Raw genomic sequence first — 19434 nt, forward strand, 5'->3', positions numbered from 1 at the left:
AATGGGCTAATATAATACCGTTATATTAAAATACTAATTACCGTTGCAGTGGTGCTCAATTACTGAACATAGCCTAGTAATACTGAATTTAGAAAGACAGCCATTCTCTTTATTTGCACAATTATATTAGCTAAATTACTGAACAGACAACAGATTAAGCCTTTTTAGCTTTTTTATAAAATTAAAAAATAATAATGTTTAAGACATTTGTTGTTTCCAGAGGCAGAGATCGCTGTCGTCAGGTACTGTTTCATTCAAATGTAGTTCGTCATTGAATGAATAAGTGATTATACGTCATCGCACGGATTCCGATCACTGCAGTCGCAGCATCTTTCCCGCAGGCCGTTACAAGCTCTCGAGCAGCAGGCGCCGCCGGTGTGCAGAGAAGAGGGAACCTCGAGGTTTACGGGGATCTCCTCGCCAACGTCATGCGGCGAATCTCGGACCACAGGGTCCAGAAAAACGCTCAAAGACACCAAACAGGCGACGTTTTACAGCAGTGGGAGGAGCCGTCCTCAGCCGCTCAGTGGGAGGAGCCAAGCACCCAGCCGATGGTGCTGCTGAGCTGATAACGCACTGAGCGGAGGTAAGAGGCTGATTTCATTCAAATATTGTGCGCTATCTTTTGGTCACAAGGTGATTTAGTCTTCTGCTTTACTGTATAATACGCTGCATTTACGCATAAAAGTGTATTATTTGGCAGGGGGGTGGGGGGGTAGGGGGGTGAACAGTCATACGTAATAACCTTGCCACTCCCTGCAGTGCTGTGATGCCCTGGCCAGACCTTCTTATTAATTAATAATACAAATTCTGTTCGTAGACAGTGAATTTCAGTGAATTAAATTTAAAGCAACGATAAACAGAGCCATTTCTGCACAATCGAGAGGTCTTCTGAAGTGCATGTTATTCTGTACGTAAATTGTAGGCTAATATAAATATTTGTAGGCTACTGTATCATTAAAGTAACAGCTGGTGTACATGTCGGATCACTGATGCGCTCCTGGCCCTATAATGTGGAGGTGTGTCCTCATATAACGTCCTAAACGGCATTGCCACGATGCTTTCCTGATGGCGAGTTATAAGTCATGGTATTAATGGGATCCCCTCCTTCTTCAAAATATCCTGATATAATTGTAAACAGAGCTATGATAGCATTTCATCGGCTTTTGGTATTTTAGGTTTGCCAAGTTGTTGCCCAACTTTGCTTAATGTGGTTAAACAAGAAAGCCGTTGAGTGCATGTCCAGGAAAAGTCCAGGGAACCGAGAGAAAGAAAACACAACAAAGCCAATCCAAAGATCTCAGCCACAGGATTTTGCTCTATGGCCAGAGAAGCTATAAAACACATTTGAGCTTTGTCTCATCATTGAGGTCCACTGGCACTGCATTATGCATGATAAAAGTATTTCTTTTCCATGCATGCATGAGACATAATATAGCATTGGTGGGAATTATTTCAGAAATCAATGATATGCAATTAGATCAGCCACGTTGCTTGCCTCTTATAAAGTCTAGCAGAATGTCTAAATGCACCTTTGTAATAATTTAATCTATCATGTAGGCTAATGTATTCCCTCCATTATAATTGTATAACCCTTCTTATGCACGCTTCAAGCTCGATCCTGTGCATTTTAAAACCCTGCTTGTCAGAGTGTTGAATGACCTTGATATTATTCTCCTTATTGGTTTCTGTTCTGTTGAGTGATGGAGCATGCAGTCAAAGGCAAGACACAGACCCTCACGTTAATTACGTAATGCTGCCAGAGGTGCTGATGTTGCTTATTTCAGATCAAAATATTGATCTTTTTTTTTTTTTTTTTTGGCCTATGAGATTTCATGTTTTTCTCTATTTAACAAAACCATGATTTACTTGAGATTGTTTTAAAAAGGGTAAGTGAACGACATGTAGTTGTTTTGCTATTAAGACCTGAATAAGACATTGATTTTCTCGAATGACCATTTTATTTGATTTTTTTCCTAAGTACCTAAGTATTGGCCATATCTCTTAATTTAATCTGCAATTTTTATAAGATTTACCACATCAGAATGTTTATCTGCAAAGATCTGAATTAGATTGATCCTCATGCATATATTTTATCTTAGTGTTTTATGTTGAATAATTTAGCAGTTTGTTTTCTGTTATATAGCAAAAAAACTATGAACAATATGTCAAATGGAATGTTATATATAAAGTATTATTTATATAGTATTTATTCATATTTTGAATTAGTTTTTATTTTGATATTTTGATATTTTATTTTAATTTTAGTTCACGTTTTAGTCATTTTGTTAGAGTACGTAGTTTTTTCAAAATATTTCTGTTTAGTTTAATTCTTTTTTTAGTAATCTTTAAATTGGACTTATTTTATTTTAGTTAGTTGCCAAGACAACATTTCTAAGTTTTTAAAGCCAGCTATGTCTGTTTAATTTGAAAGTGCTTGAACATGATGTTCTTAATAATAAGGTTATCTGATGTGGAGTCAGACTCCACATGAGTGTTTCTTTTGGAGGAGAGTAACATTAACAATTGACAGTAAAAAAAAAACACATTACCCCACATCAGAGCATCTGAATCCTCCAGGGAAAAAAAGTCCGTCTTAACTATTTTTCGTCTGTCTGGCATCTCCTTCTCCATAACATATTGACTGTCTGTTGATATGAATGTAACAGTCTGTGTTTCAGTTGGTAGATTAATTTCACATGATCATGTATCAAGATAAAATACAGCTCAGACTTCTCCATTCCACCAGCTTTGTCACCCCATAGCACAAAATAACTACCTCTCAGTGAAAGTGTGCACTATGCAGTTGTCTTTGAATTTTTTTTCAAGGTAAAAATATTTTTATATTTTATTTTATATACTTGTATGTAAGTGTATGTGCAATATATGTGTTTGGGATTAGTAAGATTTTTTTAAATCAATACTTTTATACAGCAAGAAAACATTAAATTGATCAAAAGTGATACTAAAGATACTATTTCAAGTGCTGTTCTTTTGAACTTTCTATCCATCAAATAATCCTGAAATGTATCAATGTATTTTTGTGGAAATGTTTCCACAAAAATATTAGAAGCAAAACTGTTTTTAACATTGATAATAATAAGAAATGTTTATTGAGCAGCAGTTCAGCATATTAGAATGATTTCTGAAGGATCATGTGACACTGAAGACTGGAGTAATGATGCTGAAAATTCAGCTTTGCCATCACAGGAGTAAATTTCACTTTAAAATATATTAAAACAGAAAACAGTTAAGAGACTTCTTTCAAAACCATTAAAACACCTTACCGACCCCAAACTTTGTAATGGATGTGCGCTGAAAGATGTTAGATCTTACTTTCACAATCTACTGATACTGTTAATATGTTTGTTTTTTTCAGTTATGAAACCACCATTTGTGAACCGTTTGGATAACTAAAGGAACATAAAACATTTCATGTAAGAAGAAAACAAGGATGACCTTGATCAGGAAACGCTGTTGTGGACGATTTTTCTACTTCCTCACAATGGTCTATTTGCCAATGTTCAGTTTCAGACCATAAGCAACAAACAGAGACAGACAAACAAAAGGGGCCTGATCCACTCATGCTGTTTTTGGCTGGACTGTCCAGCTCTGTACAATGAAGAGACCCAAGCAGCAGTCACAGTCCCTTAGTTTTCTCAGCTTCTTCAGCCGAAAACCCAAATCTGATCCCAGGATTGAGAAGCCCGCCGGGACTTTGAACAAGGAGGAAGTGGCCATCACTCTCACACCCAATGAGCATGAACATGTGGTACAGGTAAGATTTAAACATTTATTCTCTGTACATCTGTAACTCTGAAACATGTTTCAATTTAATCTCTGTATTCTGTAAGCAGTTGCTGTGATGGTTCACTTAACCTGGTAGACACTTTAACATCTCAGTTCCTTTCAGAAGCATCATGCCCAATCAAACATGCTCCCTCAGATTGCCGAGCCAAGTGGATTTTGAATGCAAAATATATTGAATAGCATAATTTTTGTAAAAATAAAATAAAAAAAATGGTCTAATAAAAAAAAGTCTAAAATTCGCTACACATGACTTTTTCTTCTTGGAACACAAAAATAAATGTTATCAAAACGTGAAATACAATAAAATACGATGTTTTATTAATCCAATGAAAATAAAACTGTACCCACATTGGACATTTGGGACGCCCTTTGGACCACTTCCAGTAGGACACCAGCACCCACTGAAAAATTAGATGCACGTCCCACAAACCTTGTTTTATTAGGAGTGTCTCATTTGTCCTGTTGCCAAGACAGAATGGTTAAACCATGCCATTTTCTGATTTAATATAATAAAAATTTCTTCATTAGACTTTCATTAGTCCTAACTTTCATTACTGCCCTCAGTCATTTTGTCTTTCCCGTTTCCTCCCAGGACCGGGCTCACAGTGATGTTGGATTAGAGGGCGGTAGGGATGGAGGAGATCCTGGGAAAGGGGAAGATGACGAGGGAGGTGTGGAGTGTGGGAGCAGTGGCTCAATGGGTGTACTGTCCTTGTCCTCCTCCAGCCAGGATCAGCTGCTCGAGCACCTGGTGGAGTGCCCGCTCTGCCTCCTGAGTCAACCACGCGGCCACTTCCCACGCCTGTCCTCCTGCCAGCACCGTGCCTGCACCGACTGTTTGCGCCAATACCTACGCATCGAGATCTCAGAGAGCCGTGTGGGCATCGCCTGCCCGCAGTGCCCTGAAGTGCTGGCTCTGCCCGACGTCCGTGCCATCTTGGATGACGGTGCTCTGCTGGAGCGCTTCGAAGAGTTTCAGCTGCGCCGATTTCTGGCTGCTGACCCGGACACACGCTGGTGTCCAGCACCAGACTGCAGGTTAGCACATAAATGTGATTGCTGAAGCACAGCTATTGTCCCATCCTCTTCTAGAGTGCCATTATAGAGGGATATTGTTCCAACATTTGATTTAATATTACTTTTTCCTTTTATTGAACTTGTCACAATAATATCTACAAAAGGTTGTAGATGTTTTTAGCTGCGCTTTTTTGTATTAAAAGTGGTAAAAAAAAAAGTGCAATGAATTTATCTTGACGGTTTTGTATCTTTGATTTTAAATATAAAGCAGAAATTTAACTTAAGATTATAATATTCATATTCTGGCCGATACTGGCAGATTTGGTTTTCACATTATGGCTAATAAAGAATAAGTGTCAATTTTTTCAATTCTATATTATTTTATACAGTATATTTTTTTTATATTCAATAAAAAATATAAATTAGAAAAATAACATTTTAATAATATTTGAATAAAGACACTAAAAACTAGTGAATTTACGCATCACCACATTATAATGTACAGTATGAAAAATGGATTTGAGATTCGATGAAGATTACATTTAGCAGTGTCATTAAATCTCATAAAAACCTGATCGTCCATTTTTTTACAGTATGCTGCTATTCACAACAAGTTAGATTGTGTTTCATAAAACAAACTTGCTGACATAAAGGCACCACATAATATTACTCAATGGAATTGCTTGTGAGAAACTTAATTGCTAGTGAGAAGTTTTATATTGAATAAAATTCAATCATTTTAAAATGTGGTCAAACTGTTTTTTTGGCTTGTTGCTGGTAGTTAGTTAGACCATGGCTTCTCCACCAGCTCAGCCAAGGTGGTCTATCAATTCTAACCAGCTTGACTGAAATGGTCTCCCAGGTCATCCTCAGTCAGACCAGCTTGTGGTCCTGCTGATCACCCGACCTCACCCATGTGATTGGCTTTTAGCTGGATTTTCAATGAGCAAGTGTATAGTGGCAGATCATTATGTTACGCACGCTGCAGCGTGAAGCACGTTCTCCTCTGTGGTGCATTATGTATAGTTCTGGAGGCTAGCTTTAGGTTTCGTAATGGTAACCGGATCGGGGTAGTGATGGGAATCCGTGGCTGTTTGGCATTTCTTGTCAACAAGACAGTATTAGGTATCACCTGCAGTCACTCCACATGGGACCGAGAGCATCCTCTCTCTTTACTACTGTGACTGAAGCACAAAAAACAATGATATTCCACCACCGTCTGCTAGATGGTGGCTTATGTTCACATATCAAATGATGTGTGTTTAAAATATTGATTAGCACACGTTAACTAGCTGCATGTTGTTGTTTTCATTTGAAATATAATTGACTTGACCCATATGTTTTATGTTGTATTCTGTCATTCATTAGTTATGCAGTGATAGCTTACGGCTGTGCGGAGTGTCCCAAGCTAAGCTGTGGTCGGGAAGGCTGTGAAACCGAGTTTTGCTACCACTGCCGTCAGCTGTGGCACCCAGACCAGACTTGCGACCAAGCCAGACGTCAGCGCGCTCGCCACACGTCAGGAGCCAATGATGTTTCCACACTCTTCGTGTTCAACGAGGAGCCTGGCGGTATGGTGCGAATATTGAGGGACTAACCTAATATCCATTTGGGGTCCCGGCTAAGATGTTTGTTTCTGCCCTCGCTCTTTAAGATGCAGAGGAGATCAAGCCCTGTCCACGTTGTGGGGCCTACATCATGAAGACTAATGATGGCAGCTGCAATAGAATGAACTGTACAGTGTGCGCTTGCCAGTTCTGTTGGCTGTGCATGCAGGAGATCACTGATGTGCACTACCTCAGGTACACACATACAGAACACACGCTCATCAGGTTACTGTAAGAGCTGTCGCACGTAGCCAGATCTTTGACTAATGGCTAACAGCTACGGTCTCGTCCACATTGTAGCTTATTTTGTACAAGAACTGCCCATTTAGATCTGATTGACATGTAAAGCAAACAACCTCAGCTCAGTTTAGATTTGATGCACTTTAAAGGTGGATTTATCTGAAATACACTACAGTTCAAAAGTTTGAGGTCAGAAAGATTATTTTATATTATTTTATTAAGGACAGGCACATTAAATTGAGCAAAAGAGACAGTAGAGGCATTTATAATGTTACAAAAGATTTCAAATGAATGCTGTGTTTTGAGCATCAAAGAATTCTGAAGAAAAATTTATCAGGGTTTCCACTAAAATATTGAGCAGCACAACTCTTTTTAACATTGATAATAATATAAAATGTTTCTTGAGCAGAAAATCAGTATTAATGATTAGAATGATTTCTGAAGGATCATGTGATCCTGAAGACTGGAGTAATGGCTCCTGCCATTACATGAATATATCTATAAAAGATATATTAAAATAGAAAACAGTTATTTTGAGTTGTAATAATATTTCACAATGTCTCTGTATTTGTGGTCAAATAAATGCCTTGGTGAGCAAAAGACACTTCTTTCAAAAACACAAAAAAGTCTTACCTATCCTAAACCTTTGAACTTTAATGTAAATTATACCACAGTAAAATATTGAAATATCTATTTTTAATTTAAATAATAGTTCGCTAATCTCTGTGAACAGTCACATAGAAAATAATTTACATAATGGTGCAGAAGACACTGAAAACGTCGACAAAAAATTTACAGAAAAAGGTATAGGTTATTTCATAGACAAAAAATGGGGAGAATATACGAAGAGTTCAGATGCAAAAGCCTCTAAGTGCCATCTGAAATTTTCTTCTAGAATGATCATTTTTATCAAGCTCGTATATTTAAGTTCAGTAATTTCACTTAAATGGCAATTAATAGGTAATTTGCATTGCCATTTAAGTGAAATTACTGAGCTTGATAAAAATGATCATTCTAGAAGAAAATTTCAGATGGCACTTAGAGGCTTTTGCATCTGAACTCTTCATACAGTTTTGATCATAAATATCTCATTTACTTGCAGACTCAAACTGTTCTGGAGATTTGATGCTTCTAACATTGAAAACTCTTCCTCTCAAATGCTCATTGTATCAACCCTGTACATTCTAAATACTTTATTTCCTGACAGACTGACTTAAACTAAAACGTGCTACCCTTGGAAGTCACTTTAGCCATAAGCATAGTGTTAGATTTCTCTATATTTGGCCGAGCGATTGTTTGGGTGGCTCGCCAATGTATTCGATTTCTCTAATACATAAAATAAGTAAGTTTGACCAGAGTTCTTGTGGGGAGATTAATTTATTGAAAGTAGTAGTGTAGCACAGTTCTTCAGCAGCGATATTAGCATGTCTGCCTTCAAAGAATCTTAACCCAAAGTTCTGTGTAACAGACCTTTATACCTGGTAACAAATGTGCCACAAACAATACAATGACACCCCATGGAGAGCCAATGAGACAGTAACCTGATGATGACCTAAAGGTCACACTTTAAGAAAAAAAAATACAGCTTATAACAGTTACAAATACATCTGACTAAAGTTAATCAAAAAGAAGCAATCCTTCAATATTGTGGAATGGGTGATTTTATGAATGTGCCTGCAGTTTTGTATGCAAAATTTGGTCCGTGGTTGTGTGTAAGAGAAACTCATACAGTTTTTAAATCTACCTGCGTTTATTAATTGATTAAGTTCCTGTTGGCTACTGTACACTTTGTAATTAACATTTACAGAATATTAATCCAGTGTGCAGAGCTTTCACAACCAAATATAGGACATTTGCCTGCAAGCACATAGCCCACATTCATCACAAGCAGTCACCAGAGTTTGTGATCTGTTATTAAGCTACTCTCTGACACATTCGGTCCAAGCTAAACAGGGGTAATTCTGCTGCACAAGAATGTCAAATATGTTTTTCTGGCCCTGCAATACTGAGTTTGTGCCGAGTTTCTTTTGTAGCCGACTTCATGAATGTTGCAGATTATCAGATTTGCTTAATTACTCTTAATCAACAAGTCTCACAGAAGCTGAGGCATTTTAGAGGTCTGATCTTTCAGATAGAGACTTTGCTTCCAGTTTCAGTAAGCTACCGCTGCACCAAAGCTGATTTCGAATAGATTTTTCCGTTCTTGGATGTTGGCCAGCACCAACGTTTGTCAATTAATCAGTACAAATCTTGGTTCATATTTCCCTGTCCATGCAACCCAACCCCCATGATTTGCCAGAAGCAGGTTTCTTAATTTAATGAACACCCCATTCTGCTGGGCTCCAGCTGGCCGGAGAAACATTTTTATTAAATGACAGAATGCATACTTAATTCTCATCATAATTCTAAACTATCCATTTAAGACAAGACTGGTAGAGTGAAAAATGTGTAGAATTTACATTTCGTTATTGTGGATTTAGATTTAACACACCCTTGAACATCACTGAGATTTAGCGGATAGTGGATAGTTCACCCATTTTTTTTTTTTTTAACTCATTTACTTACCCTCAAGTTTTTCCAAACCCGTATAAGTTTCTTTATTCTGCTGAACACAAAATAAGATATTTTAAAGAATGTAACTTTAAAAGTAACCAAACAGACCCAGGGCCCCATAGACCTCCATAGTATGGAGAGAAAAAAAATACTATGGAAGTCAATGGCCCATCAACTGTTTGGTTACCGACAATCTTCAAAATGTCTTCTTTTGTGTTTAACAGAAGAAAGAAACTTGAGGGTGAGTATGAAACTTGATGACATCATTTTCAGTATTGGGTGAACTATCCTTTTAATGGGAGCAACATACAGATGCATGTTTAATTCTGTCATGTGACACCACATTTATTTGTGTTAATTTTTGAAAAAGGTAGAAAACCTTTTTGTAGACATAAAGGGCCCTATCATACACCCGGCGGAATGCGGCGCTGGGTGCGACATTAGTGTTTATAGCTAGTTTCAGCCTGACGCATTTATCATTTTCACGGCCTGCGCCACGTTGTTTAAATAGCAAATGCATTTGCGCCCATGGGCGTGCTGGTCTGAAAACGAGGTGTGTTCAGGCGCATTGTTGGCGCGTTGATATTTTGAGGCAACTGAAATAGACTGCGCAGTCAATGACGCAGTATTTTTTTTTGTTATTTAAAGGGGGTGTGAAATGCTCATTTTCACTCAATCTCCTGTTAATCTTGAGTACCTATAGAGTAGTATTGCATCTTTCATATCTCCAAAAAGTCTTTAGTTTTATTATATTTATAAAAGAAAGATAGGCTGTACCGAGTCTTTCCGGAAAAAAACGAGCGGCTGGAGGCGGGCCGTGTGGGCGAAGCTAAAGCTGTGTGCTAATGCGCCGAGCTAACAACAACACACAGAGACATTTGTTCAACAGTTTTACTCACCCCCCGGCAACCACGACCGCGAACCTTTATCATTGTGACTGCTCCATCCTTAAGCATTAGACGATCTGCAAATCCGTCGATCTGGGCTTTGTTTATAAAACAATCATCGTCGAAATGCAGGGAACAAACAGTCTTACGCAACTCCCGTTGATGATGCTCTAAAAAAACAAACTCCATCCACTGGTTCCTTAACGCCGGGTTCTTTGGGAATCTGTGCAGGGTTGTCTTGCCCTGGCAACCAAAAACACACTTTTTTGGTGACACTGACTTCCCTAAAGCCGAGCATAGCGCTTTGATGAGGTACTGCTTTCACTCTCTTGCTCTGGTCTACGAGTGCGCGCGCGCCGGCGGTTTTCCGGCAGAAGTGCCCTTAGGACCCATATAAGGAAATTCCGCTACATCTGACGTCACACATGCCCATACTCGAAAAAAACTTTCCGAAACTTGTGACAAACCGGAAGGACAATTTTTGGCACAGAAATACTCCTTCAAACGTACAATTTAATTTTTGAAACTTTGTCCATGTTTAGCATGGGAATCCAACTCTTTAACAGTGTAAAAAACTCAGTATGCATGAAATAGCATTTCACCCCCCCTTTAAAGGGTGCATTTGTAATATGAGCCTATAGGCGGGTGCACAACGCGTGTACACTCTGCTTATTAAACACACAGGGACGCGCAACAGCACACAAACATGCCAAATATTAAAAATAAAAGAATTACAATGTAAAAGATTATTATTGTGTACATAAAGATATGGTGGAATCCGTCTTGTCCCGTAGATGGTGCACTTTAACGCGCACGAGTAGATCAGTTTCCTCTCTGGAGAAGCGTTCAGTTTTTCCGCTTGCAAATTCCGCCATGTAAATAGCAAATCCGCCATGGCACGAGCACAACTGGCTTTTAAAGGGAATGGGAGATGAGACTCTGATTGGTTTATTGCACGTTAAGCCCAAAACACACCCATTACTCATGGGTGTGTTTTAAGACGGGTGTGCCGACCATTTCCCATCGTTAAACTAGCAAAAGTGGATTCGGACACGCCCTAAGTGCACTTGAACCGTGCGCTTTAGACCATGAGCTTAGATCGTTAAAATAGGCTCCAAAGTGTTTTTGCGATATTTGAAATATTGACAGAAGGTACGAAAACCGATAGTATGGAAATGTAATTAATAATTCACATTTCTTTTAGCTAAATCGGTAAACATTTTGATGTGCTTACCCGTTTTCTGCTACAGCAACAAAAAAATCCTTGGATGAAAACTTGCCTATTGGGTGGTTGATCAACATTCATCTATAATAAAGTGTTGTCTTCAAATATTTACTTTAAATTCACTTTTAAGCTAGAACCTTGTAACACTTAGCCACAGTACAAAACAGGAAGTGACACTGACCATAGAGGATTGTAATTCATCCAGGCAGTGCATGAGGCTAATCGAGGATGAGATCATAAAATATTGATTCAATGAGACTGTGTGTGTGTGTGTGTGTGTGTGTGTGTGTGTGTGTGTGTGTGTGTGTGTGTGTGTGTGTGTGTGTGTGTGTGTGTGTGTGTGTGTGTGTGTGTGTGTGTGTGTGTGTGTGTGTGTGCGGCTTTTATTGGCTAATATTCCTTGTCTTATATTTAACCCCATGCCATGTATATGCCACAGTGTGTGAGAAACAGTAAATAAAAAAAAATAAAAAAAATTATTTTCCTTACAGTCCCTCAGGCTGCACTTTCTGGGGAAAGAAGCCGTGGTCACAAACCCGAAAGGTTTTGTGGCAGGTCGGCATGCTGCTCGGGGCTCCGGTGGTGATCTCACTCATAGCAGGCATTGCGATACCGGTCATCATTGTGGGCATCCCGATTTATATGGGCCGCAAGGTAAAGACTGAAAAATGTGCTGCGTTATTTAACTCCAATTGAGCTGCTACTGTATCTGTCCTCTCTGTTGAGAAATGCATCCAGTGACCGTTTAATAGCTCTAGGATGATAAAAAGACAAGGTCATGCCCTTGGTTGTATGCTCATCATGAAAAAAGTGCTGCTGAATGCATATATGTAAATGTATGTAAATCCACCAGACCCCTTCACACAGCAGGTGAATGTGATATAGAAAATGTTTGCAAAGAAAGTAGAGAGTTCTTGGAGTCAATTTTGCTCTTTGGGACCCCATGAAAAAAAAACAGCAGGATATTTTTAGAGTTATCAGATTAATCAGAAAACACTCAATTGATTATTTCCTTTGTATGTGATGATTCATTTTAAGTCTCTTAAAAACCTTGCAGTGTATATTATAAATGATTTATCCGTGCACCTCATTATTATTATTTTTAAAAAGTCCATGTGCCCTTGTAATCTTTAATCAAAAACATTAATTAGCAAACCACAACATCAATAAACAAAATCAAGCCCCGCACTACTTTTTTTTTTTTTCTTCTTGTTTGAGAAGCCGTTTCACCTGGATATATAGTCACAAAAAAGAAAGGATGATCACGATTTCCGTTTCATGCCGACTTTAAATCTGTATCTGTTTGCTTGCCTTTCAGGTCCATGGTCGCTGTAAGAAAAACAGTATCTCAGGAAGTAAGCATTATCTGACAGTGGCCAGTGGGGTCATGATGTCTGTTTTTGTGTCTCCAGTCATAGCGGCCATTACTGTCGGTAAGAAACTCATCCATCCACTTTGGCTACTAATATATTTGAGAGGTCATTTTATCTTATATGTTGTGTTTTATATTATATACATTACTGTTCTAAAGTGTGGGGCCAGTACATTTTTTTTTTATGAAAATAATACTTTTATTCATCAAGGATGCATTAAATTGATCAAAAGTGACAGTTAAGACATTTATAATGTAAAATTTATATTTCAAATAAATGCTGTTCTGTTGAGTTTTCTATTCATCAAAGAATCCTGAATAAATCGTAGTTTCCACAACAATGTTAAGCAGCACAACTGTTTTCAACATTGATAATAATCAGAAATGTTTCTTGAGCACCAAATAAGCATATTAGAATGATTTCTGAAGGATCATGTGACACTGAGGACTGGAGTAATGATGCTGAAAATTCAGCTTTGATCACAGGGAATAAATTACATTTATTAAAATAGAAAATATTTTAAATTGTAATTATGTTTCACAATATTACTGTTTTTACGGTATTCGTGATCAAATAAATGCAGCCTTGGTGAGCATAAGAGACTTTTAAAAAATCTTACTGACCCCAAACTTTTAAACAGTAGTGTTTGTCTTTTTTATGTTTTTGAATGTGAATATAAGAAATGGGTGTATTAAGAAGTCAAGGTGCACTTTAGTGGTCGTATTGTTGGGTTACGGCAATGTAAAGGTGCAGGTGTTATTTCTTTGTATTGATTATTCTGACGTTCAGACAAATGAAGCTATTTAAGACACAAGTCTGCCTCTCTGCTGAGACCTTGAATGAAAAAGGTAGAAATAAAAACAAACTTAAAGGAATAGTTCAACTAAAAATCATTAACTCACCTTCATGTCATTCCAAACCCGTACGACTTTCTTCTGTGGAGCCCAAAAGGGGATTTGAAGAATATTCTGGCCACTCTTTGAAATGCAAAAACCATCTGAAACCAAAAAACGGACTGAAATTGAAGCCAACTTTTTTGTGAAAAGTTCTTTTGAACCAGATCTTTTCAGTAAATAAGTTGATTTAGGTGAATAACAACTTGCGCATAAATCTGTTCATCAAGCAAATCTATTGCATGACCCTGGAAGACCTCTTTTATGATGATTTATTGATATTTTTATGGTGCTTTTGCATCTGTTATGAAGCTTAAATGCTCCGGTCTCAATCATAATTATAGGGAAAAGAGCAGCTGGCACATTAATAAAGATTTCTCATTTCGTGTTATACAAAAGCAAGAATATCAAATGGCTTTGGAATGACTTCAGAGTAAATAACCCTTTTTGGGGTTGGGTGAAATATTCCTTAAACATCCATATTGCACACATTTTAGCCTACATATGTGCATGCAGCTGTTTCATTCACACACACACACACACTGCCCGGTCGTCTCTGATGACTCATCTATCTTCTGCTTTGGCACTCCTGTGAGAGTTGGAGCGGGGAGGGGAAGATTACAGCAGCCGGCCGCGACTAAAATGTCAGAGCGATCTCCATGGCATAGCGTGAAGACCTGAGCGCAGCACATTCACTTCTCGGTGCTTTCCTCGCAAACCCATAGCTTGTGTTCCCTCTCATTCTCCCCTGTGAATAGCCCTGTCTGTTCTGTAGCTCTGACCTCTCCTCAGGAGAGCCACAGAGGGGCCTTGTCCCCTACAATGTCCTCATCAACAATGCCACACTGTTCTCATCCAGAACCAGGAGGATCATGGCCTTTTGTCTTCTTTATTGCGTGTTGTCCTTGTCTTTGCTGCTAGCATTATGCCTCTGTGTATTTACGCTGCCATGTGAATTACTGCCCTTTTCCTTCAGATTCATCTGAAAATAAGTTCACTTTTGAGGTAAATATGTCTGTGATGTATTCGTTTGCATAATATACAGTAGGGACTTGTACACTTATACAACTTTTTTCTGTAATTAATAATACACTGTAAGAAAAAGTTGCTGCCTTAAGTTTTTAAGTACAATCAACTTGAATGTTTAAGTCAATTCAACTTAAATTACTTAAACATATTTTTAAAAAATGAGTTTAATCAAAAAAAAAAAGTTCAATTGCTTAACTTATTTTGATGAGTAAAAGCAATGTAAAAACATATGTTGTCATAACTTATTGATCATATTTTTTTTACAATGTAATACTCTTTTGGAACAACTTCCTAATTATTTCTAATGTAGTAAATCTTCTGTGTTTCAAGGTGTAGGGGTGCCTCTTATGTTGACGTATGTCTACGGGGTCGTGCCCATGTCGTTGTGCCGTAACGGCTGGTGCAGGCCACAAACTGAACCTCCTGAAGTACGGAACATACAGCTGGAAGATCTGGCCAATTGTAAGTTCAGCTAAAGAGCTGCTTTCTAAATTAATATAATTGCTCTTGAAATTGGTGTAAATTTAGCTGTTCAATTTAGTACAGAGATTCTTGTTGTTTTTTTTGTGCCAGATAATGGCTATATGGCTGATACAATAATGGGGATAATATAATACAGATATTAGATAATATAGCAAGATAAATCTGCTTCTACATGGCTTCAGTGAAGTTAGCTATTTTGTTGCTAATACTGTAGCTAACAGGTTTATTTAAAGAGTATTTTTGCTGTAGTTTAACTACTTTAACTACTATGTTCTAATGTTTTGCTAACATTCCCAGTTCTGAAAAAAAATATTTTCTGAACGTTCAACATGTCCAGTTTTTTAAATGTTTTAAAAACGTTTCCATTTTATAATTCTGCAAACATTATGGGAACGTTACTTTTGAATGTTCTCTAAACGTTTTGAAACAAGTATTAGAAAATGTTAGACAAACCAAAATGTTTCAGAAAAAAATGGTTCCACGAACAATGTTTTTGTGCTAATGTTTTGACATGTCATGACCAGATAACTTTGAGCGAACATTCTATTAACGTAAATTTAAAACTTTTGTTTATGTTGAGAAAACCTTACCAGAACGTTGAGGACGTTCCCTGCTAGATGGGTTCAATGTAGTTAGATACTTTTTACTAGTGAAGATACTTTTGACTACTTTTAAGAATATCTTTGCTGTAGTTTAACAACCTTAAGGAGATTCAGACTGTAGTTAGCTACTTTTTGTTAGGAACTTTTGATGTGGCTCACTAAAGTATCTATTAATTGTAATTAGCTACTTGTAAATTTCTATAGCTAACTACTATTTTGAAAGAGCTTCATCTTCTTGGAAAGATTTTTAGCTTGGAAAGCTACAGTTAAAAAATTGCTTACCCAGCACTATACTGTACATTACCAATGACACTGTTTGCTTGAACATGATCCTGCTTTATTATAAATTGCTTATCTTTCTATATGAGTTTATATTTGATTATGCAAACATTGTAACTGTAGTGCAGAAAGATTAGTATTGCAATATTAAGCTCTCAGTTTGGCCTGATCTGATGACATTTAAACTTCTCTTGAAGATCTTCTATTTTCTCATGTAGTCAGTGATCATTGGACTGGCCAGCCTAACCCAGCTCTAACTGACGGAAGCGTACAGGAAGTGAGTGTGAATGTGGAGGAAGTGATGCCGCTTCCCAGCACCAGTGTGGTCCAGTCTGGAGCAAAGGGCTCCGTTGAACTCCCTAATGATGGACATAATGACAGCACTGAGCAGATTGTTCAGTCAGACGATGTGGATGTAGCTGAGGAGTGTGCCTTCACCAGCACACAAACATTTGCTCTGAGGTTAGCAAATGTCATGAAATTACTTGATTTTGCAGGCAATCATTTTTAAAATATTAATCAAGTAAGCAAGATTGTTAAAACATATACAACTGTTTAAAAGTTAAAGATTTTGAAATAACTCTCTTATGCTCACCAAGACAGCATTTATTTAGATTAAAAATACAATATAAACAGTAATATTGTGAAATATTATTACAATTTAAATGGTTAGTTTACCCAAAAATGGAAATTAATTACTAACCACCACGTCGTTCCAAACCCGTGAGACTTTCGTTCACCTCCGGAACACAAATGAAGATCTTTTTAATGAAATATGAGAGTTTTCCATTTTAATATATTTTAAAATGTAATTTAGTCCTCTGATGGCAAAGCTGAATTTTCAGCATTATTACTCCAATCTTCAGTGTCACATGATCCTTCAGAAATCAGGAAAAAAATGTTTTGAAAATGCTGCTTAATATTTTTGTGGAGGCCGTGATCGTTTTTTCTCAGGATACTTTGATGAACAGAAAGTTTTGTAACATGAATAGAAATCTTTTGTGACATTATAAAGGTCTTTCACTTTTCATCAGTTTAATGTAATCATCATTTCTTTCAAAAAAATCTTACTGACTCCTTTCCTAAGAAATAATACTAAAAGTTTATGCCAAACTATGTACAGTTTAGCTTTTATTATTTAGTTGTTGTTTTTTTACATATGATTTTTTTCTTCATTATAATATCAGGACAGTTGTATTACTCTGAAATTTTGACATTATACCCCCTCAAAAATATATCAAAATTATTTTTAATTTAGAAATTGAAAAGATGATCATCATAGAAGAGGTGTATTTAAACCATTTTATGCAAGATATTACTTTTAATATATTTTTGTATAAATTATTAGATAGAAAAAAAAAAAAAGCATCAAATCATTGACTCCTGTTTCCTAAAACAGTTTTTTGTTGTTTACCGCAGGGAAGGGACCAATATTGAGGTCCGTGTGGAGATTGAGGCCCAGCCACGGGGCGGCCGGAAGCCGAGTCTCAGCAGTATTCTGTCTAGCAGGAGCCTGTCGGCAGAATCTCTCAGCCAGCCCTGTGAACCTCTGTGTGCCTCTCAACAGCCTGGGAGCACCGACCCCGTGCCAGTTCCTGAGATAGACAGCGTCTGAGCGACTCCTGGAAAACCACGGCTTCCACGGCTCACCTACACTCCCACCAGGAGCTTCCAGCCTCGGCCTGCAAATGCAGAGAGTCAGCGAGCGTGAAAGTAAAGAGAGAGATGGAGAAAAGCATCCAGGGCAGCTGCTAAAATCCCACGGAGGGGATTAAAGATGATCATATAAACTCAAATGACCAAGCGCATGTTTGTCAACAAGTATGAGGAGTGCTAACCAATTTTATACTGTGTTCTATAGAAAACATTGCCGATTTGGATGCTGGTCTGTTTAATTTATTCAATCAGCTTTCCTTTTAGCTATACCCTTTTATCTAATGACCACATGGTTCATGTCCCCTGACTCATCCGTGGAGAAAAAAAGAAACGGTAATAAGCTACGGATTAATAGCATGGTTATTTCTGCCACAGTTGCTAGCCTGACATGCCCTGTGAGTGACTTGCAAGATGGTGAAATGCGTGCTGCGGGCTAATGCTAAGGGCTTTTCCCTCATGGTATTCATTCATTTAAAATAATGCAATTTTCTTTTTTGCATTTTCATGAAGGAGCAGCAAAATCTGTGGGATTTAGGTCTAGAATTAGCCCTCAGCGTCATGCTGTTTCCATTATGAAAATCTTGGGTCAAAACTGGTGATCTTATGGAACGTAAACATCATGGACTATGAGTGCTGCTATGAAACCTGATGACCATGTTTTTCTCTCTTCACTTTTCACCTTTATTTCTGCAGTAAAGGCATTTGTTTTGTTTTTTCCCCCTGCTGTTATTGAGTACTTAATGAATCAAGTTTTAATAGCCCATTTACTAAAGAGAGCATCTTATCTCAATCATCTGCATTGACAGTTTCAGCTTGCTAAGTAATACATTGTACTGGTACCACAGAGCCAACAGTTGCATAATGTCTAGACTTTCTTTACTGCTATTTTTGACACTTTGCATTAATGAAGGAACTGCTAGATCAGGCCTCTAACTCAAACTGTTACCCTCTGTCCAATTCAAAAATGAACAGCAGATAGCCCTGCCTCCAGGAGTTTCCTAAACCTTTATAGCTGCACTGCAGATTGGGAACAATGAATGGAACAGTATGTCAGTAAAAAGATTTGTATTGAATGGTGTCGTGTTTTTATTCTTGGTTTTCTATATTTTTTCATTAATGGATGTTATTTTATGCTGAAGGTGGTAGATTCTATTTAAACTTTTTGTCGGTGTTTTATTAGGCACAGACAGAGGGCGCTAGAGCTCTAAAAACAGACTAGATCGATTATACCTGCTGGATCCAAGCTGTAGGCCAGGCATGTCACACATACTCCGTTTGCAGTGCGTATGCGGTGCGTATTTTTTTCCGTACCCATGTTAACAGGTAGAGCTTTCACACTGCACGCGGTTGCAGTCCGTCGATCCGTTCAGCAGTGCAGCGATCGTTTCCGCACCGAGTCTATTTTTGCTGTGCTGCAAACGCTGAATTAAAGTGACAGCGCATGTTTCGTGGCCAAAATGAACACAGATTGACCTGACAATGTAGTAATTTCACCATAAATGCGATTAATTAAATAAAATGTAGTAATCTCACCATAAATGTATTTAATTAACTTTAAGACCGGGGTAAAGCAAGGAAAGCTACAATTTACCTCAACAAGGCGACATAATGAACAACGCATTCGTGAAAACAAGTTATTTTGTGACATGCAAGATTTATTGTAGCCTATTAAAATTTAAATGAAAAAGAAAATGCATGAGAGTCGGCTGTTTTTGTCAATTTTAAGTTTTAATTTAAAATGTTTGCGATTTAATATAACTACATGGTTAAATATTTGACC

The 19434-nt window shown here is 37.6% G+C and overlaps 1 protein-coding gene across 2 annotated transcripts; it reads left to right on the top strand.

Moving 5' to 3' along the window:
- Positions 1 to 293: 293 nt before the first annotated feature.
- On the top strand, positions 294 to 18725 carry LOC307168221 (E3 ubiquitin-protein ligase RNF19B). 2 transcript variants are annotated; one of them, XM_079887937.1, is made up of 10 exons: positions 294 to 586; positions 3380 to 3778; positions 4403 to 4848; positions 6196 to 6398; positions 6482 to 6629; positions 11831 to 11993; positions 12658 to 12772; positions 14965 to 15096; positions 16196 to 16460; positions 17418 to 18725. In XM_079887937.1, the coding sequence occupies exons 2-10, from the start codon at positions 3620 to 3622 to the stop codon at positions 17611 to 17613; spliced, it is 1827 nt and encodes a 608-aa protein (XP_079744063.1). In that variant the 5' UTR covers positions 294 to 586; positions 3380 to 3619; the 3' UTR covers positions 17614 to 18725. The 2 variants fall into 2 exon arrangements, with proteins under 2 accessions (XP_079744063.1, XP_079744064.1); XM_079887938.1 differs by having other exon boundaries at positions 507 to 586; positions 16217 to 16460.
- The last annotated feature ends 709 nt before the right edge of the window (positions 18726 to 19434 follow it).

This window comes from Squalius cephalus (genome assembly GCF_949319135.1).
Source record: "Squalius cephalus genome assembly, chromosome: 12".
Taxonomy (NCBI): domain Eukaryota; kingdom Metazoa; phylum Chordata; class Actinopteri; order Cypriniformes; family Leuciscidae; genus Squalius; species Squalius cephalus.